Raw genomic sequence first — 24563 nt, 5'->3', positions numbered from 1 at the left:
GCTCACTCAGTGTCAGTGTGAGAGGGGAGTGGCCTGCGCTGTGCTCACTCAGTGTCAGTGTGAGAGGGGGAGTGGCCAACGCTGTGCTCACTCAGTGTCAGTGTGAGAGGGGGAGTGGCCAACGCTGTGCTCACTCAGTGTGTGTGTGAGAGGGGGAGTGGCCTGCGCTGTGCTCACTCAGTGTGTGTGTGAGAGGGGGAGTGGCCAACGCTGTGCTCACTCAGTGTGTGTGTGAGAGGGGAGTGGCCTGCGCTGTGCTCACTCAGTGTGTGTGTGTGAGAGGGGGAGTAGCCTGCACTGTGCTAACTCAGTGTGTGTGTGAGAGGGGGAGTGGCCTGCGCTGTGCTCACTCAGTGTGTGTGTGAGAGGGGGAGTGGCCTGCGCTGTGCTCACTCAGTGTGTGTGTGAGAGGGGGAGTGGCCTGCGCTGTGCTCACTCAGTGTCAGTGTGAGAGGGGGAGTGGCCTGCGCTGTGCTCACTCAGTGTGTGTGTGTGAGAGGGGAGTGGCCTGCGCTGTGCTCACTCAGTGTCAGTGCGAGAGGGGGAGTGGCCTGCGCTGTGCTCACTCAGTGTGTGTGTGAGAGGGGGAGTGGCCAACGCTGTGCTCACTCAGTGTCAGTGTGAGGGGGGAGTGGCCTGCGCTGTGCTCACTCAGTGTCAGTGCGAGAGGGGGAGTGGCCTGCGCTGTGCTCACTCAGTGTGTGTGTGAGAGGGGAGTGGCCTGCGCTGTGCTCACTCAGTGTGTGTGTGAGAGGGGGAGTGGCCAATGCTGTGCTCACTCAGTGTGTGTGTGAGAGGGGAGTGGCCTGCGCTGTGCTCACTCAGTGTGTGTGTGAGAGGGGGAGTGGCCAACGCTGTGCTCACTCAGTGTCAGTGTGAGAGGGGGAGTGGCCAATGCTGTGCTCACTCAGTGTCAGTATGAGAGGGGGAGTGGCCTGCGCTGTGCTCACTCAGTGTGTGTGTGTGAGAGGGGAGTGGCCTGCGCTGTGCTCACTCAGTGTGTGTGTGAGAGGGGGAGTGGCCAACGCTGTGCTCACTCAGTGTGTGTGTGAGAGGGGAGTGGCCTGCGCTGTGCTCACTCAGTGTGTGTGTGTGAGAGGGGGAGTAGCCTGCACTGTGCTAACTCAGTGTGTGTGTGAGAGGGGGAGTGGCCTGCGCTGTGCTCACTCAGTGTGTGTGTGAGAGGGGGAGTGGCCTGCGCTGTGCTCACTCAGTGTGTGTGTGAGAGGGGGAGTGGCCTGCGCTGTGCTCACTCAGTGTCAGTGTGAGAGGGGGAGTGGCCTGCGCTGTGCTCACTCAGTGTGTGTGTGTGAGAGGGGAGTGGCCTGCGCTGTGCTCACTCAGTGTCAGTGCGAGAGGGGGAGTGGCCTGCGCTGTGCTCACTCAGTGTGTGTGTGAGAGGGGGAGTGGCCAACGCTGTGCTCACTCAGTGTCAGTGTGAGGGGGGAGTGGCCTGCGCTGTGCTCACTCAGTGTCAGTGCGAGAGGGGGAGTGGCCTGCGCTGTGCTCACTCAGTGTGTGTGTGAGAGGGGAGTGGCCTGCGCTGTGCTCACTCAGTGTGTGTGTGAGAGGGGGAGTGGCCAATGCTGTGCTCACTCAGTGTGTGTGTGAGAGGGGAGTGGCCTGCGCTGTGCTCACTCAGTGTGTGTGTGAGAGGGGGAGTGGCCAACGCTGTGCTCACTCAGTGTCAGTGTGAGAGGGGGAGTGGCCAATGCTGTGCTCACTCAGTGTCAGTATGAGAGGGGGAGTGGCCTGCGCTGTGCTCACTCAGTGTGTGTGTGTGAGAGGGGAGTGGCCTGCGCTGTGCTCACTCAGTGTGTGTGTGAGAGGGGGAGTGGCCAACGCTGTGCTCACTCAGTGTGTGTGCGAGAGGGGAGTGGCCTGCGCTGTGCTCACTCAGTGTGTAGGTGTGTTCGACATCGGCTGCGGCTGGATGTAACCGATCGGCGAGAGTAGCCGCGTGCAGGCGGGGAGGAGCTGCAAACGGAGACGTGAAGCCGGACACTTTCTGGTTCCCGTAGTGACCGCTCACGTGGTGTTTGCATACTTTACCACAGCTGCAGTGAAATAAATGCAATATTTGCCAAATAATACACAGATGTTTCAGAGACATTCTCATTCAATACTTTATGTACTGCTTCATACAGCGTCTGTTTGAACAAGAATAAAGTTCAACATAAGCTACTATCAATGAAGTGGAGTCTACGTTTTTAAGCAGTTTTAATTTGATAAACATGACACAATATAACATGACAACGACATGAAAAGAGTGTTCACTGTTATAATAAACTGATTTGAGAGCTTTAGAGGAACTAAAGGTAAACACGAAACACACGTGATCATTGTTATGCGGTGAATCCGGCCAATCGTGGAACAGCTGTGTCGTCATCAGCCCACATGCAGCCCAGTGCAGCCGCTCTTGAGAAGCTGCGCTGGCTGAGTTCTCCGGCTGCTCTCGAATTGCTCTCGCGGTACTTTGATGGCATACGTCACAGTCACGTGGCGTCGGCGCTGTATCAAGTCGGACAAAATTTCTAACCGGCATACACTGCTTTAAGTCAGCCGCCGATCGGTCTGCGCAGAGCTGCATGAAGTCGAACAAGCCTTGTGTGTGAGAGGGGGAGTGGCCTGCACTGTGCTCACTCAGTGTGTGTGAGAGGGGGAGTGGCCTGCACTGTGCTCACTCAGTGTGTGTGTGAGGGGGAGTGGCCTGCACTGTGCTCACTCAGTGTGTGTGTGAGGGGGGGAGTGGCCAATGCTGTGCTCACTCAGTGTGTGTGTGAGAGGGGAGTGGCCTGCGCTGTGCTCACTCAGTGTCAGTGTGAGAGGGGGAGTGGCCTGCGCTGTGCTCACTCAGTGTCAGTGTGAGAGGGGGAGTGGCCAGCGGCTAGAGCGGCAAAAGCCGACGCGGAAGCGAAAAAAAAATTCTGTATTATAAATTTTAAGGCCAGACAAGTAGTATGTTGAGGGTTGGTTTGTAAAGAAAGACTGCACGCCTGCGCACATATATCGAAACGCACACACCTATAGACTGAACTCGTAATACGCATGTGCGCCGTCAGCGTTCTCACAGGTTCGCGTTTTTAAAGTTTGCGCAGAGAGAACTTCTGTTAGAAAGGTGTCGTGTTAGCGCCCTGTAAGTTAATAACTAATGATCTTTACAACGGAAGTGAATCAATCAAACCTAACTTAAGCTGGACAATAACTTTATTCTGGATCTGCTGTAAAGCCTAAACAATCTCTGTTACTGTAATGTCCTATTATCACTGTAAAGCTGCTGTGAAACAGTCTATATTGTTAAAAGCGCAGTATAAATGAAGGTGACCTGACTTGACTTTAATCTTCTTTAAGCGCAACGGAGCAACTGTGTCTAAAGTGCTGGAAAAGAGAGAGTTAAAAGTTTCTGTCACAATATCGAGTTCTTCTAAGCCATCCGGGATGCTGAGATGATGAAACTGATCAGGAAGATTATTAATAAAGCAATCTTTAGTGGCAGAAGTGATAGGTCTAACATATTTGTAACACGGAGTCGGATTTGCAGCCTTGGCTAAATGAAGTTTACACAAGACTAGATAATGATCTGAGATGTCATCGCTCTGCTGCAGAATTTCAACGGCATCAACATCTATTCCATGTGATAATATTAGATCTAGAGTATGATTACGACAATGAGTCGGTCCTGACACGTGTTGTCTAATTATTGTTTTACTTAACCTGTTTGTGACGTCTTCATTATTTAATGTATACATTTATATACTTATGTATGTTTAAATAGATCTGTCATGAAAACAAGTTATTACAGTTTATTGTGGTTTAAATGTTTATATTTCACCAACAAACTGGAGTAGAAACAATCATGTCATAAATCATTTTATATAAAAACAGCCTTATGTGCTATGTGTAGAACTCAGTTTTAGATATTTGAGTGTTGATAATTAAACAAATTTGATTAAATATTTGTTTTTATATTTAATAACATTTTATTAAATATGAAATATTTCAATAATAATTGACTAATTATTCATGTATTATTTATATTCTGTTTTGGTTTTCGGCCAAGAAGTGAATCCTGAATTTTCGGTTTCGGCCCAGAATTGTCATTTCGGTGCATCTCAAATAAATATTGCCATGAACCTCACAGACTCAAAATATGCAAAGTGATGAACATGACAAAAACTGAATGGGACAGTTGTGTTTTAAAATCATTACATGCATGAAACATGTTGTGCTCAGCACAAACCGTGTGGGAAGCGTCATCTGAATGCATCCGTTTGCCGACCCTAAGCAACACGGATCTTACGGTCCTGTTAGTAAGCGCTTCACCTGTGGGAGCCTCCGGAAACAGAAGGGCAGGTACTCGTCCTGCAGCTCCGGCTCCTCCAGCGCCAGCTCCAGCGGGAGTCTATCCATCTCCGGCTCCGGCGGGTCTCTCTCCGGCTCTGGCATCATGTGGTTCGCTCCACCAAACAGGTTCCCCTGCTCTGAACTGGCCAGTTTAGCTCCTCCATTAAAAACCCCAGGATGCACCAGAACAGGGAGCCTGCAGCCGGGAGGAGTCCGGACTGGCCGATACACACAGTCCTGCAGCAGAGCCAGAACCAGCGCCAGCCGTGACGGAGGTTCCTCGGGTGCTCCGAGATGCTCCTCAGACGCATTCAGGGATTCCAGCGAGCCACCGCAGCTCAGCCGCTCTCGGAGTGTGTGATCACCGTCTGACGATCTGGACATCCAGCGGCTCCCGGAGCCGGTCCGCTCTTCCCCACAGCTGCTCCCGGTGCCGGTCCGCTCTTCCCCACAGCTGCTCCCGGTGCCGGTCCGCTCTTCCCTACAGGCACTCCCAGTACCAGTCCTGGAGTAGCGTGTGGACGGGCCGCAGGAGACGCTCCTCCACAGCTTCCGGGGCACTTTACACACGGCTTCGTAGTCGGCGTCGGACACACGCAGCGGTCGGCACCTGCGCGAGGACGACTCTAGCACGCGGCACGGGGGATTGAGGGAACACTCCCACATCTGCTCCTCGTCCTCCGCCCAGGACTCGTGCATGGAGTAGATGAGGTCCTCCTGCAGCAGCGCGCAGTACTGGTGAACAGACGGGTCCAACCCACTCGCCTCCGGCGCCCCCTGCGGGTTGTGTTTGTTATAGAGCGCACTGATGCAAATGCGCAGACGCTCCCTCTCCTGCAGGAGTCTGCGCAGACGCTCGAGGGACAGCGCCTGCACGCGCGCGATCACCGTGTCGAAGCGGAACATGCGGTCCAGCATGAAGGAGCACTTGCTGCAGACGAACTCGCAGCGCCCGTCGCGCTGAAGCTCGCGGCCCAGAGCCTGAGACAGCAGAACCTGCAGCTTTAGCTTGGCTGACGGGTGGAACAGCCATCGCCGCTGGTTCCCACACAGATCCCCGGAGCACACGCGACACGCCTCCTTCATTCCCAACAGAGTCGGATATTCACTTGAGTCCGAATATTCACTGGATTCTGAAACACCCGCTGTGCTTTGGTTTAAAAAAAAGAAGAAACAAAAAAGATTTGGATTCCAAACAAAAACAGTCCTGTTGTTTTTATTTAGTCAAATACAATATGTTTAAAAACAGTATTATAATATTTGTAATATCTTTAGATAATATCAATAATATCAGAGATCATAATATAAACAAAAGCGTAGCTTAATCACCATATATGAGACTGCGGCTCAGAGTACTGAAGTCCTCAGGGTGTCATCAGATGAGAAATTATCATAATCCGCGAGCGCTGGAGCAGAGATGCATCTGAGAGTTCAACTGCGGCGAGTCGAGGCACACACACGAGGACTAACGCTGCCGATGTCGCTATTCCGTGTGTGTGTGTGTGTGTGCGTGTGTGTCTGATGCGGAACACGCGCCTCCGTATCTCTCTCTCTCTGTCTCTCTTCATCACCGGAACACGGCAGTGGTGAGAGAGAGAGAGAGAGAGAGAGAGAGAGAGAGAGAGAGAGTGACGTCAGTCTCATCATCACTGCGATACAGAGGACATCAGATTCTGCGGTCGCGTCATCAGATGAAAGGAGGCTTAAACCATCTCACACCGCAGGGGTGCATCACTCATCATTACACATCATTATACAATAGAACATCGACTGAAAAACGACAAGCCAAGAAAAAGAACAATAATCTGTGAAATACAGTATTCTGATCATATCTCCCGCGATCCCGCTCAGCATACAGAGGTGACGCGCGTCTGCGCGCTCCCGCGCCCCTCTGAGAGATTGACAGATCAGCAGCAGCGCGAGCCTATAATGTCACCAGACAAGAAATAAACATCTGTATGATGATGACGCCTCATGCTTTATATGAATATGTATTATGGTTCAGGGGCAACATATATGTTAAGTTTACTGTTTTTATATTTGATCTACAGTCCAGTCATTTATTATGTCTAATGGAGATTACCTTCATAAATAAGCCAGGCCAGATTCATGTTTGTTAATAGCTGCGACTGCCAGTCCCAAAACGCCATTGGTAATAATGAAACATGTTGACCAGTGACCTTACCCCTGACCCCGAGCATGACCTGTGAGCAGGGCCGGGTGCCTTTACATAAACTTTACCTAACCCCATTAGCCAATACATAGACATTTCCATTGCTCATGTATTAATACATTCAATTGACATAACTTTAGAAACAGTTTTCTAGCTGAAAAGTCCTTGATAATGTCAGTAAAGTCCCATTTTTGGATAATGTCACTCTTGATAGACATATTATTATTATTATTTATACCAAAGGCAGTTTTGAGAATGATTTGAGAATTTGAGTGTTGAAATATCCTGTAGCGTGTCGTACACTGTCTGTATGAACATGTGACCTATCAGCTGTAACCATAGTGACTAAAGTAACATCAAAGATAGCAACGTAAATAAAACTAAATTCTTTTCACAAAAGAGTTTTACCCTGAGAGTCTCATTCTCACTCAGCAGGTTCCAGCAGTGTGTGTGTGTGTGTGTCGTTGCTCTACTGCAGTTGTTGTTTATGCAAACACACATTTAGACTGCGGTGATACTGATCTATTTAAGAAACAAAAAACACAGCGGCTCTATAAGTTCATCTCACGCACACACACACACACACACACACACACACACACACACACACACACACACACATACATACACACACGCACACGCACACGCACACGCACACACACACCTAACCCACTCATGTATCATGTATCAGACCACATGAAAACGTGCCGTCTGGTTTAATAATACAGGGAGTGGATCATTTGTTTTCAGGATCTCAGTCAGAGACTCATGCAGCTTTTGAACATGTCAGTGTTTGTCTGCACAGTAAATGTGTGTATCAGTGCGCTGTGATCTGAGGCAGGAGTTAAAACACTTTAGTTCAGGACAAAGACTTCAATAATTCAGCCCAGTTGTGTTTGCAGACGTTTGCCTCTATCAGTCCCACAATGCACCTGGCTCGTTGCCACAGGAACAGTGGTTGTGAATTCCAGAGAACTGATCTCGTCCTGACCGTAATAGAAGTTTTATTTTTATATGCAGTATTTTCACTTTAAAGAAATCGTCCACTGATTCATGAGACGAAACACATCCAGACTCAATCTCAACCAAGACATCTGAACTGATGCACTTATAAGTCTAATGTCTGGACTATTCTGAGCTGATATTAAGGTTCCTTTAAATGTTCAAATAAGTCAACATACGTTAGGGTTAGTGTTAGTGTTGTTACATACACTCACCTAAAGGATTATTAGGAACACCATACTAATACTGTGTTTGACCCTCTTTCGCCTTCAGAACTGCCTTAATTCTACGTGGCATTGATTCAACAAGGTGCTGAAAGCATTCTTTAGAAATGTTGGCCCATATTGATAGGATAGCATCTTGCAGTTGATGGAGATTTGTGGGATGCACATCCAGGGCACGAAGCTCCCGTTCCACCACATCCCAAAGATGCTCTATTGGATTGAGATCTGGTGACTGTGGGGGCCATTTTAGTACAGTGAACTCATTGTCATGTTCAAGAAACCAATTTGAAATGATTCGAGCTTTGTGACATGGTGCATTATCCTGCTGGAAGTAGCCATCAGAGGATGGGTACATGGTGGTCATAAAGGGATGGACATGGTCAGAAACAATGCTCAGGTAGGCCGTGGCATTTAAACGACGCCCAATTGGCACTAAGGGGCCTAAAGTGTGCCAAGAAAACATCCCCCACACCATTACACCACCACCACCAGCCTGCACAGTGGTAACAAGGCATGATGGATCCATGTTCTCATTCTGTTTATGCCAAATTCTGACTCTACCATCTGAATGTCTCAACAGAAATCGAGACTCATCAGACCAGGCAACATTTTTCCAGTCTTCAACTGTCCAATTTTGGTGAGCTCGTGCAAATTGTAGCCTCTTTTTCCTATTTGTAGTGGAGATGAGTGGTACCCGGTGGGGTCTTCTGCTGTTGTAGCCCATCCGCCTCAAGGTTGTGCGTGTTGTAGCTTCACAAATGCTTTGCTGCATACCTCGGTTGTAACGAGTGGTTATTTCAGTCAAAGTTGCTCTTCTATCAGCTTGAATCAGTCGGCCCATTCTCCTCTGACCTCTAGCATCAACAAGGCATTTTCGCCCACAGGACTGCCGCATACTGGATGTTTTTCCCTTTTCACACCATTCTTTGTAAACCCTAGAAATGGTTGTGTGTGAAAATCCCAGTAACTGAGCAGATTGTGAAATACTCAGACCGGCCCATCTGGCACCAACAACCATGCCCCGCTCAAAATTGCTTAACCCTCTGGGGACCAAAAACGCGCCCGCGCGTTTTGCTCGGTTTTTTTTTTAGCAATGAAAAATAAACACAAAATGCTCTGTTAATTTTGATCTTTCATTTTCGTGTAATACATCAATCGATCCTGTTCAGTTTCTATTTTTTTTCTGTATACTCACAATACAAATAAAGTGTTTTGCTTTTTGACAAATAAAGAAAAACTAACATGATGCTATTTCTGCCTTCTCTCTGTCAGTAAACTCCCATTTGAAACGCGTTCGAAAATTATCTATAACTCCGCGAAAATTCAGTCAAACAGGCAAACAGACCCACGGGCATAAAGCTTGAGATCGCAGCTTTTAAATGAAGTAATTTATATAAAAAACAAATATTATCAGCTTCTGTAATCTGTATAAAAAGAGAGCGACTCCAGTCGAGCTCATTAGGAGCCATTCAAAAGTAATTTGACCACGCCCCGGAGAGCGCGTGCTATTCAAACGCAAATTCTGAGAACCATTTCAGTCTGTGAAACGCCCCCACATCAGCTGTAAACAAAGAGGCATAATATAGCCTACCTTATGGAGAAAATTTTCCGTGCTGATATGAGGAGCAGATCCCGCTGAGGAGTGAGGTAGGCTAAGTTATCCTTTCTCAAGTGTTAATGTGGAATAACGTTATGGAATAACGTTGTAGGCTTATGTAAACAAAAAGATGAATCGCGTTTCTATAATATGAATAGCGTTTCTGTGAGATGAATGAAGGGTACATATTTGTAAAGACTGTTTAGCCTAAATATGAATCGCGCGTCTGTGTGTGAAAGAATAAACTGCTTTTACAGTTACAGTTACTGCGTTACAGTCAGGCGAAGTATGAAAGACAACATTTTGTTGACTAGATTTGGGTACAGTTTTTACTGTAGAATATACTGTCACATCAAATAAGCTTTTCTGCTCATATATATAAAATACTATTTTGTCAAAAATAAAGTCACAGACTAAGATGTTCCAATGTTGGCTATATTCAAACTAATGAATACATATGATAAAATGTAGGCCTATAATCTTTTTTTTTTTTTTTTACAAAGAAAGAGTACTTTTTTTGCAGAAATATTGCTGAAATTGTAATTATTGTTGTAATTGTAACCTTTTTAATAAAATAGCAAAACATATTTACAAGATAGATGTAAGCAAAATCTTAAATGGTCAATATAAGTCTTCTTCTAAATATATAGGCTATTTTGTCCTTGCATTGTGGCTCAGTCAGTGTCACACCTGAATGAATGGCTAATTATGCAGAGTCATTATGCAGAGTGGGTGGGACTGGGTAATCTAAGGTGTAAACTACTCCTCCCCCTCGCATATTGGCTTTCCAAGCAAAACCTGTTTTACACCATTTAAATCAATGTATTTTTTTTTTGTGAACGATAAAGCAAGACTATTTTCACATAATTTTGAAGCTAGAACTCCAAGAGAAAACATCCATTAGTCAAAAGTCTTGTGGGCACATATTTTGTATGAGTTTTGTGGTCTTATTTCAGCAACTTTCATTTTTTTTTTTTTAAATAACCACGCATAAACATTATTCTCTTAAAAATACAAACATCTACATACATGTTGCTCGCATATTATGGTAGGCCTGTTTGTGCTATATAGAGTGAATTTACACCTTTGCCATTAACATGTTTATAAATAACTGAAAAAAGCACAGATGTCAGAGCATGTCAGAACATCTCAAGGGCCCCAAAAACAGCTTGGTCCCCAGAGGGTTAAATCACCTTTCTTTCCCATTCTGACATTCAGTTTGGAGTTCAGGAGATTGTCTTGACCAGGACCACACCCCTAAATGCATTGAAGCAACTGCCATGTGATTGGTTGATTAGATAATTGCATTAATGAGAAATTGAACAGGTGTTCCTAATAATCCTTTAGGTGAGTGTACGTTAGGGTTAGGGTTAGGGTTAGTGTTGTTACATACGTTAGGGTTAGGGTTAGTGTTGTTACATATGTTAGGGTTAGGGTTAGTGTTGTTACATACGTTGTGTGCCAAGAGTAAAAAAACAAGACAAAAATGGTGGTTTTGCAATTCCAATACATAGAGGTAATCCCTCCAGAGGTGAAGAGTTAGAGACGGACCGACATCTGCTGTCCCTTTAAAACATTTACAAACAAACTACAGACGATCTTTAGAGTGTTCTGAACACACACTCTCTCTCTCTCACACACACACACCAGGGACGGATTATGGCGATGATGTGCCCTGGGCACAGATGTCTCAAAGGCCCCCCTTCACTACATTTGTCGACGGCACTGGAATTCGCGCTCGGCTCACGCTTCTGTGAACATAAAGCCCATCTACTGTGATTTGATTGGTCACCTGGTCACTCGGTCAGGTGTTTGAGAGTGCTAAAGTAGCTCAGATGAGAAGGTCGGTTATCGTTATTGTCGCGACTCGCAACTTTTAAAAATGCTGGAGATTTTTTTCACAACACTCTTGCTTCTTTTTCCTTTTTTTTGCTTTCTTTTCATTGATCCACTCGGTTGCAGTTTTAAACTCATTTTTGTTTTGTTTTTCGAGTAACTGTCTTCTACGCGTGACTTTATATTACGCAATGATTTTCACTCGCCTCTAGATGTCCCTCTCAACAGCGCAGCAATACATTACAATTATTTATTTTATTTATTTACCAGTTAATCCTTTGCAACTGCAAAAAAATTTCACAATATTCAACACAATTTTACTGAAAAAATTAATAAATAATTATTATTGTCTGTCTTCAGTGTTGTGCGTCTGTCTTCAGTGTTGTGCGTCTGTGTGTCTGTCTTCAGTGTTGTGCGTCTGTCTTCAGTGGTCTGTCTTCAGTGTTGTGCGTCTGTCTTCAGTGTTGTGCGTCTGTCTTCAGTGTTGTGCGTCTGTTTTCAGTGTTGTGCGTCTGTGTGTCTGTCTTCAGTGTTGTGCGTCTGTCTTCAGTGTTGTGGGTCTGTCTTCAGTGTTGTGCGTCTGTCTTCAGTGTTGTGTGTCTGTTTTCAGTGTTGTGCGTCTGTGTCTGTCTTCAGTGTTGTGCGTCTGTCTTCAGTGTTGTGCGTGTTGTGCGTCTGTCTTCAGTGTTGTGCGTCTGTCTTCAGTGTTGTGCGTCTGTCTTCAGTGTTGTGTGTCTGTCTTCAGTGTTGTGCGTCTGTGTCTGTCTTCAGTGTTGTGCGTCTGTCTTCTGTGTTGTGCGTCTGTCTTCAGTGTTGTGCGTCTGTCTTCAGTGTTGTGTGTCTGTTTTCAGTGTTGTGCGTCTGTGTGTCTGTCTTCAGTGTTGTGCGTCTGTCTTCAGTGTTGTGCGTCTGTCTTCAGTGTTGTGTGTCTGTTTTCAGTGTTGTGCGTCTGTGTCTGTCTTCAGTGTTGTGCGTCTGTCTTCTGTGTTGTGCGTCTGTCTTCAGTGTTGTGCGTCTGTCTTCAGTGTTGTGTGTCTGTTTTCAGTGTTGTGCGTCTGTGTGTCTGTCTTCAGTGTTGTGCGTCTGTCTTCAGTGTTGTGCGTCTGTCTTCAGTGTTGTGTGTCTGTTTTCAGTGTTGTGCGTCTGTGTCTGTCTTCAGTGTTGTGCGTCTGTCTTCAGTGTTGTGCGTCTGTCTTCAGTGTTGTGCGTCTGTCTTCTGTGTTGTGCGTCTGTCTTCAGTGTTGTGCGTCTGACTTCATTTTTGTGCGTCTGTCTTCAGTGTTGTGTGTCTGTTTTCAGTGTTGTGCGTCTGTGTCTGTCTTCAGTGTTGTGCGTCTGTCTTCAGTGTTGTGCGTCTGTGTGTCTGTCTTCAGTGTTGTGCGTCTGTCTTCAGTGTTGTGTGTCTGTTTTCAGTGTTGTGCGTCTGTGTCTGTCTTCAGTGTTGTGCGTCTGTCTTCAGTGTTGTGCGTCTGTCTTCTGTGTGACGGCGAAGGGTTAATGAGATTCATCACGCTTCTTTAGTTATCTATTTTATTATCTAACAGTTATTTGAAAGCTTATTGTAAATAGGTATTTATTAAATTATTTTGTATCATTTGTTGTTTTTTTGCATATAGTTCCACAATAAAAGAGCATCACGTCTGACTCAGAGGAATGGCTCGACACAGGTTAAAGTCACACAGATGATTCAGTTTGAATCTGATTTACACTCTTATTAAGAGTCTCTCTTCCACTCAAAAGACTGAAGACTAATATATATGTAACAGTTTGCAAAACTTCAAACGTTCTAATCAGGAACTAAACTACTGTATTGTGCTTGTTCAGTGTGTTTGGTCGAGCTAATATAAAATACGGTGGAGATCAGCTCTGGTTCGGTCCAGTTGAGGTGTACACACACACACACACACACGCACGCACACACACACACACACACACACACGCACGCACGCACGCACGCACACACACACACACACACACACACACACACACACACACACACACTCTTACCTGCATCTCTTGTTGCACACGGCGCCTCTCGCGGCCCAACTCCTCTTCATAAAACTACACAAAGAAATGATCATTAGAGCAACACAATTATACCAAAGAAATCAGAACATCTGTCACTCTGTATTTCATGGTGTTTTTCTGTAATTCTAAATGTTAAAATAATGTCACAATGCTAAAAAAAACCCGGTCCTAATGGTCCTAAAACAGTCTGTGGAGAAATGTGACAGATATCTGACAGATTAGAGCAGTTCAGCTGGGAAACGCAGAGTCTTTCACATCAACACGCGAGTCGGACACTTTCTGCTCCCGCAGTGACGCTCACGCACTTTATCTTTTTGCCGTTTGCTTTCTTTATCGCACATGAAAAGAATTAGATGCGATAATTGTCAAATAGATGCGTTTATGTTACAGAAACACTTTTCATTCGGTAGATTAAGTAGTGCTTAAAAGTACAGTGTTATAACTCATTGCTGAACATTGTTCATTTGAAATCAAGCCAAGCAAACACACCCCCTTCTTTATGGCTCCGCCTCCAAAGCTCATCTTCCAATCCTAACCTCTGCTCCGAGTCTCGAACCCCGATCGCAAGGCGAGTGCATGTGCACTAACAAGGACACTAAACAGTAAACGTCTCATTCATCAGCCTGTGCGACTCTCACTGGCTGGCCTCCGTTACACACGAGTGGATGTCTATTTATCGTAGCAGAAGTTCAACAAAATAATGCTTCACGAAAAATAAAGCAAAGATGATGAACGAACGACAAGAAAGTGTTCCTCAGTGTTCCCCAGTGTTCCTCAGTGTTCCTCAGTGTTCCTCAGTGTTCCTCAGTGTTCCCCAGTGTTCCCCAGTGTTCCTCAGTGTTCCCCAGTATTACTCAGTGTTACTCAGTGTTCCCCAGTGTTACTCAGTGTTACTCAGTGTTCCACAGTGTTACTCAGTGTTACTCAGTGTTACTCAGTGTTCCACAGTCTTACTCAGTCTTACTCAGTGTTACTCAGTGTTACTCAGTGTTACTCAGTGTTACTCAGTATTCCCCAATGTTCCCCAGTGTTACTCAGTGCTACTCAGTATTCCCCAGTGTTACTCAGTGTTCCCCAGTGTTCCTCAGTGCTACTAAGTATTCCCCAGTGTTACTCAGTGTTCCCCAGTGTTACTCAGTGCTACTCTGTGTTCCCCAGTGTTCCTCAGTATTCCTCAGTATTCCCCAGTGTTACTCAGTGTTCCCCAGTGTTACTCAGTGCTACTCAGTGTTCCCCAGTGTTCCCGAGTGTTCCTCAGTGTTCCTCAGTATTCCCCAGTGTTACTCAGTGTTCCCCAGTGTTACTCAGTGCTACTCAGTGTTCCCCAGTGTTACTCGGTGTTACTCTGTGTTACTCTGTGTTACTCTGTGTTACTCTGTGTTCCTCAGTGTTCCTCAGTATTCCCCAGTGTTCCCGAGTGTTACTCAGTGTTCCCCAGTGTTCCTCAGTGTTACTCAGTGTTACTCAGTGTTACCCAGTGTTACTCTGTGTTACTTAGTGTGGCGAGGGGGGCGTGGTTTTGCGAAGTCTGTAGCAGGAGAGAAAGGAGGGGGCTGATCGGTGAGTAAGTAGGTCAAGTGCAAAATGAGGAACACCTGTGTCTGATTGCAGTGATTGGCATGGAGAGACCGGTTATAAGCCAGCATGCGGGAGGAGATGGGAGAGAGAGTTGGACTGGAACCTCACCTGTACGCTGTGTTTGAATGAAAGTTGTGATTGTTATTTGTCCTCTTTGTTATTACTGTGCGTGGCACGGTGAATGCGCTACGTGCGCCTCTTTTGTTTATTTGTTTCTTTTTATTTGGCAATTAAAGTGAGTGTTTCAGTCACGCCGACCCCTGTCTTCTTCCTTCCTTGCAATACAACATTGAACCCCGTTACACTGGTGCCGAAACCCGGGAAGGCAGAAGATCGCCGCCATGCAGACTCCGCCAGGTACACCATTTGCGGACATCATCCAATCGCTCGCTGGTCTTCACCAGGAACAACATCAACATCTGCTGGCCATAAAGGAGGAGCAGGACAAACGGTTCGAGGCGCTCCTCCGAGGCCAGCATGAAGACCGCGAGCTGTTCCGGAGCTGGATAGACCGGGAGGTTAGGGCCGTCCCCCCATCGGACAAAGACTCGTCCTCGCCGATACCTCTCAACAAGATGGGCCCCGAGGATGATCCGGAGGCATTTCTGGAACTGTTTGAGAGGTCGGCTGAGGACCGGGGATGGCCCTCGACGGACTGGCCAATGCGGCTGATACCCCTGCTGTCCGGAGAGGCGCAGGTGGCCGCACACCAACTGCCAGTCCAGAATCTCCTGGTCTATCAGGATTTAAAGCGGGCCATTCTCCAGCGGGTTGGCCGGACTCCGGAACAACACCGCCAGAGGTTCAGGACGTTGAACCTCGAGGAGTCTGGCCGACCCTTCATCATGGCCCAACAGCTCCGGGACTCGTGCCGCAAGTGGCTGATGGCCGACGGAAGCGACGTCGAGAAAGTCATCGATCGTGTGGTGCTGGAGCAGTTCGTGGCGCGGTTGCCAACAAAGACCGCGCAGTGGGTCCAGTGCCACCGCCCGACGTCGCTGAACCAGGCCATCCAGCTGGCGGAGGACCAAATGGTGGCGTGCCCGGGGGTCGGCGAACCCCTGCCATCTGCTTCTCTCTCTCTTTCTCTCTCTACCCCCCCCCCTAAGCCCTCTCCCCTTCCCAGGTACCGGGTGAATCTGCCGCCGCGGCCGGCTCCAAGGTGGAGGACAGGGGGTGCTGCGGAGCCGGTATCTGCCCCCAGGCCTCTTCCCCGGGGAGGGGGCCCATCGAGGGGGGGATTCTCTCCCCAGGCTGCGCTACCTCTCTCTCCACGCCAATCCCTTGACCCGCTTCCTGCCACTGGAGCGGCGGGGAGGTCCGGGCCGGCTTGTTGGCGCTGCGGGGACCCGAGTCATTTTATCGATCGGTGTCCGGTGATGGAGGTGGGGACGCTGATCCGGGTCCCCGATGCGCCGCAAGCTGCCCCCGATCAAGCTGGCCTGTACCAAATACCCGTGAGTATAAAGGGGGGTACTTTTCAGGCTCTGGTGGATTCAGGCTGTAACCAAACCTCTATACACCAAAGCCTGATTCAACCTAAGGCATTGGATAATGGCCGCATGGTTAAGGTACGGTGTGTGCACGGGGAAGTGGTGAATTATCCGTTAATGCCTGTGGATATTCAATTTAGGGGACAAAAGCATAGTGTGGAGGTGGCGATTAACCCGCATCTCCGGCATCCGCTGATTTTGGGGACGGATTGGCCAGCGTTTAATGAATTATTGGGTCATTTATGTGCGGATGCTTCTTGGGTAGAAAAAGATAAAAGGAAGGTGGCGACTGCTCAGTTGGGAGAAGCTGATCCGGAACCTCTGGGTACTGGTTCAGGGGAACAGAGCGCACTGGAGAGAACCATTCTCTCAGAGCGCGATGATTTTCCCCTGGAACAGTCCCAGGATGACACGCTGAAACATGCCTTTGATCAGGTTCGCTCTATCGACGGCCAGCTTCTCCACCCAGACCAACCGCTCACCTATCCGTATTTTACAATTATAAAAGATAAGTTGTATCGGGTGACCCAAGATGCCCAATCAAAGCAGGATACAACTCAGTTGTTGGTACCCAAAAGCCGTCGGGAAATGCTTTTCCAGGCGGCTCATTCTAATCCAATGGCCGGGCATTTAGGACAAACAACGACACTAAACCGTCTCATGGCCCGATTCTTTTGGCCGGGCATTCACGAGAATGTACGCAAGTGGTGTGCGTCTTGTCGGGAATGTCAGCTGGTGAATCCACCGGCCAACCCAAAAGCACCATTGTGCCCTATTCCGTTGATGCAGGTCCCCTTCGAACGAATTGGTATGGACCTCATCGGGCCATTAGAACGGTCAGCACGGGGACATCGCTTTGCTTTAGTCCTGGTGGACTACGCAACGCGATATCCTGAAGCAGTCCCGCTTCGCAATATTTCCGCAAATAGCGTGGCGAGCGCTCTGTTTCAACTAATCTCCCGGGTGGGAATCCCGAAAGAGATTCTCACCGATCAAGGCACGGCGTTTATGTCACGAACGATACGCGAACTTTACGAATTATTGGGCATTAAATCGATCCGGACCAGTGTCTATCACCCACAAACAGACGGGCTGGTCGAACGATTTAACCGCACTTTGAAATCCATGATTCGAAAGTTTGTACAAGAAGACGCCAAAAATTGGGATCGGTGGTTAGAACCCCTCTTGTTCGCTGTACGGGAGGTCCCTCAAGCCTCCACGGGGTTTTCCCCCTTCGAGCTTCTCTATGGGCGTCAGCCCCGCGGGGTGTTAGATGTCCTTAGGGAAACTTGGGAGGACGGACCTTCAGCTAGTAAAAATGAAATTCAGTATGTCCTGGACCTGAGAACAAAACTCCACACTTTGGGGCGGCTGTCACGGGAGAATTTGTTACAGGCTCAGGACAAGCAAAGTCGGCTGTACAACAGGGGGGCTAGACTGCGTCAATTTACACCGGGAGAGAAAGTGCTTGTATTACTTCCTACCTCTAGCTCAAAATTACTCGCAAAGTGGCAAGGACCTTTTGAGGTTACACGGCGAATTGGAGATCTTGACTATGAGGTAATACGAACAGATAGGGGCGGGGCACATCAAATTTACCACCTCAACCTGCTTAAAAAATGGTCTGAGGTGGAATCAGTGATGCTGGCGATGGTAGTGAGTGGAGAGGAGGATCTCGGTCCAGAGGCGAATGTCAAAACAAAATCTCTCGCCCTGGCCGCTGGGGGAGACCACCTCTCACCATCCCAACTCACTGATGTGCGTAATTTACAAGCAGATTTTGCGGATGTGTTCTCGCCCCTGCCTGGTCGGACGGACCTCATTCAACACCACGTTGAGACAGAGCCGGGCGTGGTGGTTCGCAGCCGGCCGTATCGACTGCCAGAGCACAAAAAGAAAGTTGTGCAAAGCGAATTAGAGGCGATGCTAGAGTTGGGAGTAATAGAAGAATCTAGCAGTGACTGGGCGAGCCCGATAGTTTTAGTTCCTAAAACGGACGGCTCGATCCGGTTCTGTGTAGATTACAGGAAGGTGAATGCTGTGTCGAAGTTCGACGCTTATCCAATGCCAAGGGTTGACGAATTGCTTGATCGGCTGGGTACTGCTCGTTTTTATTCGACATTGGACTTAACCAAGGGATATTGGCAGATCCCCTTATCTCCCTTATCCAAAGAAAAAACAGCTTTCACCACGCCGTTCGGGTTACACCAATTTGTCACTCTTCCTTTCGGGTTGTTCGGGGCTCCGGCAACGTTTCAGCGTCTGATGGACAGGATTCTCCGACCGCACGCTGCATATGCCGCTGCCTACTTGGATGATATCATCATCTATAGTGGTGACTGGCAGCGTCATATGCAGCAGGTGCGGGCTGTCCTGAAGACGTTGAGACGGGCGGGGCTCACGGCCAACCCGAAGAAGTGTGCAATTGGGCGGGTGGAAGTAAGGTATCTGGGCTTCCACTTGGGTCATGGACAAGTGCGTCCCCAAATTGATAAGACGGCAGCGGTTGCGACTTGTCCGAGACCTAAGACCAAAAAGGAGGTTAGACAGTTCCTGGGGCTGGCGGGTTATTACAGAAGGTTTGTGCCTAATTATTCGGACCTCGCCAGCCCGCTGACTGATCTAACTAAAAAGGAGGTACCAGATACGGTTCAATGGACGGAGCAGTGTCAGCGGGCTTTTACCCAGATAAAGGCTGCTTTATGTGGTGGACCGCTCTTACATGCCCCTGACTTTTCTCTCCCTTTCATCCTACAGACCGACGCGTCGGACAGGGGGATGGGCGCGGTCCTGTCCCAGGAGGTGGAGGGTGAGGAGCGGCCGGTGCTGTACATCAGTCGAAAGCTCTCTAAGAGAGAGACGGTGTACAGCACCATAGAGAAGGAGTGTTTGGCCATCAGATGGGCCGTTCTCACCCTCCGCTATTACCTCCTGGGACGGGAGTTCACCCTCTGTTCGGACCACGCTCCCCTGCAGTGGCTCCACCGCATGAAGGATACCAACGCGCGGATCACTCGTTGGTATCTCGCTTTACAGCCGTTTAAGTTCCAGGTGATCCACAGGCCGGGTGTACAGATGGCTGTGGCTGACTTCCTCTCCAGGAGGAGGGGGGGGGAGGCTGCAGGCCGGATGGCTCCCCGGCCTGAGTCGGGCGGTGGGGGTATGTGGCGAGGGGGGCGTGGTTTTGCGAAGTCTGTAGCAGGAGAGAAAGGAGGGGGCTGATCGGTGAGTAAGTAGGTCAAGTGCAAAATGAGGAACACCTGTGTCTGATTGCAGTGATTGGCATGGAGAGACCGGTTATAAGCCAGCATGCGGGAGGAGATGGGAGAGAGAGTTGGACTGGAACCTCACCTGTACGCTGTGTTTGAATGAAAGTTGTGATTGTTATTTGTCCTCTTTGTTATTACTGTGCGTGGCACGGTGAATGCGCTACGTGCGCCTCTTTTGTTTATTTGTTTCTTTTTATTTGGCAATTAAAGTGAGTGTTTCAGTCACGCCGACCCCTGTCTTCTTCCTTCCTTGCAATACAACATTGAACCCCGTTACACTTAGTTTTACCCAGTGTTTCTCAGTGTTACTCCGTGTTCCTCAGTGTTACCCAGTGTTACTCGTTGCTACTCGGTGTTCCTCTGTGTTCCTCAGTGTCCCCCAGTGTTACTCAGTGTTACCCAGTGTTACCCAGTGTTACCCGGTGTTACCCATTGTTACCCGGTGTTACTCAGTGTTACTCAGTGTTACTCAGTGTTACTCAGTGTTACCCAGTGTTACTCTGTGTTACCCAGTGCTACTCAGTGTTACCCAGTGTTCCTCAGTGTTACCCAGTGTTACCCGGTGTTCCTCTGTGTTACTCGGTGTTACTCAGTGTTACCCAGTGTTACTCAGTGTTACTCAGTGTTACCCAGTGTTACTCAGTGTTACCCGGTGTTACTTGGTGTTACCCAGTGTTACTCAGTGTTACTCAGTGTTCCACAGTCTTACTCAGTATTACTCAGTGTTACTCAGTGTTACTCAGTATTCCCCAATGTTCCCCAGTGTTACTCAGTGCTACTCAGTATTCCCCAGTGTTACTCAGTGTTCCCCAGTGTTACTCAGTGCTACTCTGTGTTCCCCAGTGTTCCTCAGTATTCCCCAGTGTTACTCAGTGTTCCCCAGTGTTACTCAGTGCTACTCAGTGTTCCCCAGTGTTCCCGAGTGTTCCTCAGTGTTCCTCAGTATTCCCCAGTGTTACTCAGTGTTCCCCAGTGTTACTCAGTGCTACTCAGTGTTCCCCAGTGTTACTCGGTGTTAATCGGTGTTACTCAGTGTTCCTCAGTGTTCCTCAGTATTCCCCAGTGTTCCCGAGTGTTACTCAGTGTTCCCCAGTGTTCCTCAGTGTTACTCAGTGTTACCCAGTGTTACTCTGTGTTACTTAGTTTTACCCAGTGTTCCTCAGTGTTACTCCGTGTTCCTCAGTGTTACCCAGTGTTACTCGTTGCTACTCAGTGTTCCTCTGTGTTCCTCAGTGTCCCCCAGTGTTACTCAGTGTTACCCAGTGTTACCTGGTGTTACCCGGTGTTACCCATTGTTACCCGGTGTTACTCAGTGTTACCCAGTGTTTCCCGGTGTTACTCAGTGTTACTCAGTGTTACCCAGTGTTACTCTGTGTTACCCAGTGCTACCCGGTGTTACTCAGTGTTACTCAGTGTTACCCAGTGTTACTCAGTGTTACCCAGTGTTACCCAGTGTTACTCAGTGTTACCCGGTGTTACTTGGTGTTACCCAGTGTCACCCGGTGTTACCCAGTGTTACTCAGTGTTACCCAGTGTTCCTCACGGTGGAGCATATCTGAGCAAACGTCCGCGTCTGTTTTCAGGCATTCCCGCTTCACTCTCTCCAGCGCAGGAAAGCTCTAATATTAACATAAAGCTGTTTCCTGATCATAACCCAGTGATATTCTTATGAGCTTTTCTCTTTTGTAATGTCTCTCTGCCATCTCTCTTCAGATCTCCCTCTCGCTCGATCTCTCTCTTCCACCGTCATACGAACCCTAACGCTGATTGGCTACACGTTTGTTGTTGTTTGTTCTTGTTTCGGTCCGACCAACTTTCAAACAGCGTTTTTCAAACACACCTGCGCGTCTCTCTCTCTCTGCAGCAGAGACACAGACAGCTTCTGCAGCTGCTCCTCCATGTGTCTCACTCTCTGTCTCAGGTCTGTCCTCTCCTCTGTCAGTTCGCGGATCAGACGCTCCTTACAGCACAGCGCCGCGCTCAGCTGCTCGATCCTGCACACATGTTGCATCCTTCATATTGTTATAATGCAGAATAATCTCCTCTAATCTGATTGGACAAGTAGCAAACAAGCCAAACTGACTTTAGTCCACACTGATCATGAGGAAACGCTTGTCTAAGGCTGGAGACCAGATCTTACCTGTCTCTGTCTGCATCCTCATCAGACTGTGGGCTCCAGTCTCCTGGGGTCTGCTTGGGAACCGTCTCCATGGCGACAGAGCCGTGCAGGGCCTCGTCCCGTGCAAACTGAGCCTCCTGCCATGCATCATAACCACCATCATCATCATCACCACCATCATCATCATCACCAGCATCATCATCACCACCATCATCATCATCACCAGCATCATCATCATCACCAGCATCATCATCACCACCATCATCATCATCACCACCATCATCATCATCATCATCACCAGCATCATCACCATCACACTTAGGTGTGTGTGTGTGTGTGTGTGTGTGTGTGTGTGTGTGTGTGTGTGTGTGTGTGTGTGTGTGCATGTCTGTGTGTGTGTGTGTGTGTGCGTGCGTGCGTGCGTGCGTGCGTGCGTGCGTGCGTATGTGTGTCAGTGTGTGTGCGTGTGTGCGTGCGTGCGTGTGCGTGCGTGTGTGTGTGTGTGTGTGTGTCAGTGTGTGTGAGAGTGTGTTGTACCTCCTGCAGGATCTGTATCTTGCTCTCCAGCACTTGCTGCATGTGATCGATCTCCTGTTGTCTCTCTTCACAGCGTCTCTGCAGCTCCGCTTCATTGTGATTGGTCAGACTCTCTGCTGTTGTCCTGTCAAAAATGAACACATGGATGATTGTTTTAAAGAGTAGCTATTATTCCCTTTTACACAGTCTTGATGTAGTTTCTCTACTAGAACAGGTTTTCCTGCATGAATGTTGATTATTCTCCTCATATTCTCCATTGTTGCGGCTCCTCTCTTCCCAGTCTGTCAGTAACGCTCTGTTTCTGTCATGATCCAAGCGTGTTCCTCTAGTCTTGTGTGGACTTTTATGTCATTTCCTGTTCTGCGTAGTGAAGTGCGCTTTCGAAACACTGTTTCAAACATTTATGAATCTTTTGTTTTTCGAATCAGTATTTTAGAGCGTAAATGGAAACAAACTAATTTAGAGGTCTTTAGAATCGCGTGGAAAGACAGTATGTCACGTTATAAAAAGGCCCTAAAAGTGGCCAGGGCTGAGCACCTCCGCAAACTAATAGAAAATAACCAAAATAATCCAAGGTTTTTATTTAACACCGTGGCTAAACTAACAAATAAACAGACGTCGACCGAACAAAATATCCCGTTACAGTTCAACTTCTTCACTGAGAAAATAGAAAGCATCAGAACCACAATTGTAAACGTTCAATCTTCAATCGCGCCTTATAATTCAGCTTCAATTATCACCCCGAAAGAACAATTACAGTGCTTTACAACTATAGAACAAAAAGAGTTAAATAAACGTATCACTTCATCTAAAACAACAACATGTTTATTAGATCCTATACCAACTAAACTACTGAAAGAAGTGTTACCTGTAGTGGAAGAGCCTCTCCTCAATATTATTAACTCGTCTTTATCTTTAGGTCATGTTCCAAGAACATTTAAACTGGCAGTTATAAAACCACTCATTAAGAAACCACAATTAGATCATAATAATCTAGCAAATTATAGACCCATTTCAAATCTTCCATTTATGTCTAAAATATTAGAAAAAGTGGTGTCCGCTCAACTGGGCTCTTTCTTGCAACAAAATGATATCTATGAAAAGTTTCAGTCTGGATTCAGACCGCATCATAGCACTGAAACTGCGCTCGTTAAAATCACAAATGATTTACTTTTAGCTTCTGACCAAGGCTGTATCTCAATACTAGTTTTACTTGATCTTAGTGCTGCGTTCGATACTATAGATCACACAATACTCTTAGATCGACTACAAAATTATACTGGTGTTCAAGGACAAGCATTAAGCTGGTTCAAATCATACCTATCTGACCGCTACCATTTTGTCTATTTAAATGGAGAAAAATCAATCATAACTCCAGTAAACTATGGAGTGCCGCAGGGATCTGTGTTAGGCCCTCTGTTATTCTCAATATATATGATGCCACTTGGAAATATTATAAGGAAACATGGAATTAGTTTCCATTGTTATGCTGATGACACTCAAATATATATTTCATCACGGCCGGATGAAAACGCTAAATTTTCCAAATTGACAGAGTGTGTTAAAGATATAAAAGATTGGATGACGCGTAATTTTCTTTGATTAAATCCAGACAAGACAGAGGTAATACTTATCGGTTCAAAAAACCGCCCACAAAACCTCGCACAATACAACTTTAACATCATAGGATGTCCTGTTACTTTATCCTCTACAGTAAAAGACCTGGGTGTTATACTCGATTGCAACCTGTCTTTTGAAAATCATATTTCATATGTTACAAAAACAGCCTTTTTCCACCTTAGAAACATTGCTAAGCTACGTAATATGCTATCAGTTTCTGATGCAGAAAAGTTAGTTCATGCATTCATGACCTCGAGACTGGATTACTGTAATGCTTTATTAGCTGGTTGTCCTGCATCCTCAATAAACAAGCTACAGTTAGTCCAAAATGCCGCCGCTAGAGTTCTTACGAGATCAAGAAAATATGATCATATAACACCGATTTTATCATCACTGCATTGGTTACCTATAAAGTTCCGTATTAATTACAAGGTATTGCTACTGACTTATAAAGCCCTAAACGGCTTAGCTCCAGTCTATTTAACGGATCTTCTATCGGCCTATAATCCATCGCGCTCTTTAAGATCACTAAATTCAAGGCTTTTGGTCATACCTAGGATATCCAGAACCACCAAAGGAGGGAGAGCATTTTCACATTTGGCTCCAAAACTCTGGAATAGTCTTCCTGATACTGTTCGTTGCTCAGACTCGCTCTCCCAGTTTAAAACTAGATTAAAGTCGCATCTCTTCAGCCAGGCATTCATATAATCCTACAGTTCAAACTACAATCCGGCCTCTAGCTC

General features: G+C 47.2%; 2 protein-coding genes across 10 annotated transcripts in view; one reads left to right on the top strand and one right to left on the bottom strand.

Moving 5' to 3' along the window:
* Window positions 1-24563, bottom strand: part of LOC309501020 (myomegalin) — a 96402-nt gene that overhangs the window by 57194 nt on the left and 14645 nt on the right. For 3 of the 9 annotated variants that reach the window (XM_082172914.1, XM_082172916.1, XM_082172915.1), the window contains 4 exons: window positions 22201-22324; window positions 21685-21800; window positions 21385-21538; window positions 13184-13237 (listed from right to left, as the gene is read on the bottom strand). In XM_082172914.1, coding sequence (XP_082029040.1) covers window positions 13184-13237; window positions 21385-21538; window positions 21685-21800; window positions 22201-22324 — 448 coding nt within the window. Of the gene's footprint in view, window positions 1-4323; window positions 5495-5673; window positions 5933-13183; window positions 13238-21384; window positions 21539-21684; window positions 21801-22200; window positions 22325-24563 lie in introns of those variants that run through there. The other 6 variants (XM_082172909.1, XM_082172913.1, XM_082172911.1 and 3 more) reach the window with 4 other exon arrangements.
* Window positions 13781-21348, top strand: LOC309500514 (uncharacterized protein; the record flags this gene model as incomplete). Its single annotated transcript, XM_082172123.1, has 3 exons — window positions 13781-13806; window positions 13925-14093; window positions 19918-21348. 3 exons carry the CDS (start codon window positions 13781-13783, stop codon window positions 21214-21216), a joined length of 1494 nt encoding a protein of 497 aa, XP_082028249.1. The 3' UTR covers window positions 21217-21348.

Source organism: Leuciscus leuciscus, assembly GCF_965113295.1.
Source record: "Leuciscus leuciscus genome assembly, chromosome: 6".
NCBI classification, from domain to species: Eukaryota; Metazoa; Chordata; class Actinopteri; order Cypriniformes; family Leuciscidae; genus Leuciscus; species Leuciscus leuciscus.
Note: the sequence above shows the minus strand (reverse complement) of the source record. Positions and strands in the feature narration are given on the sequence as shown.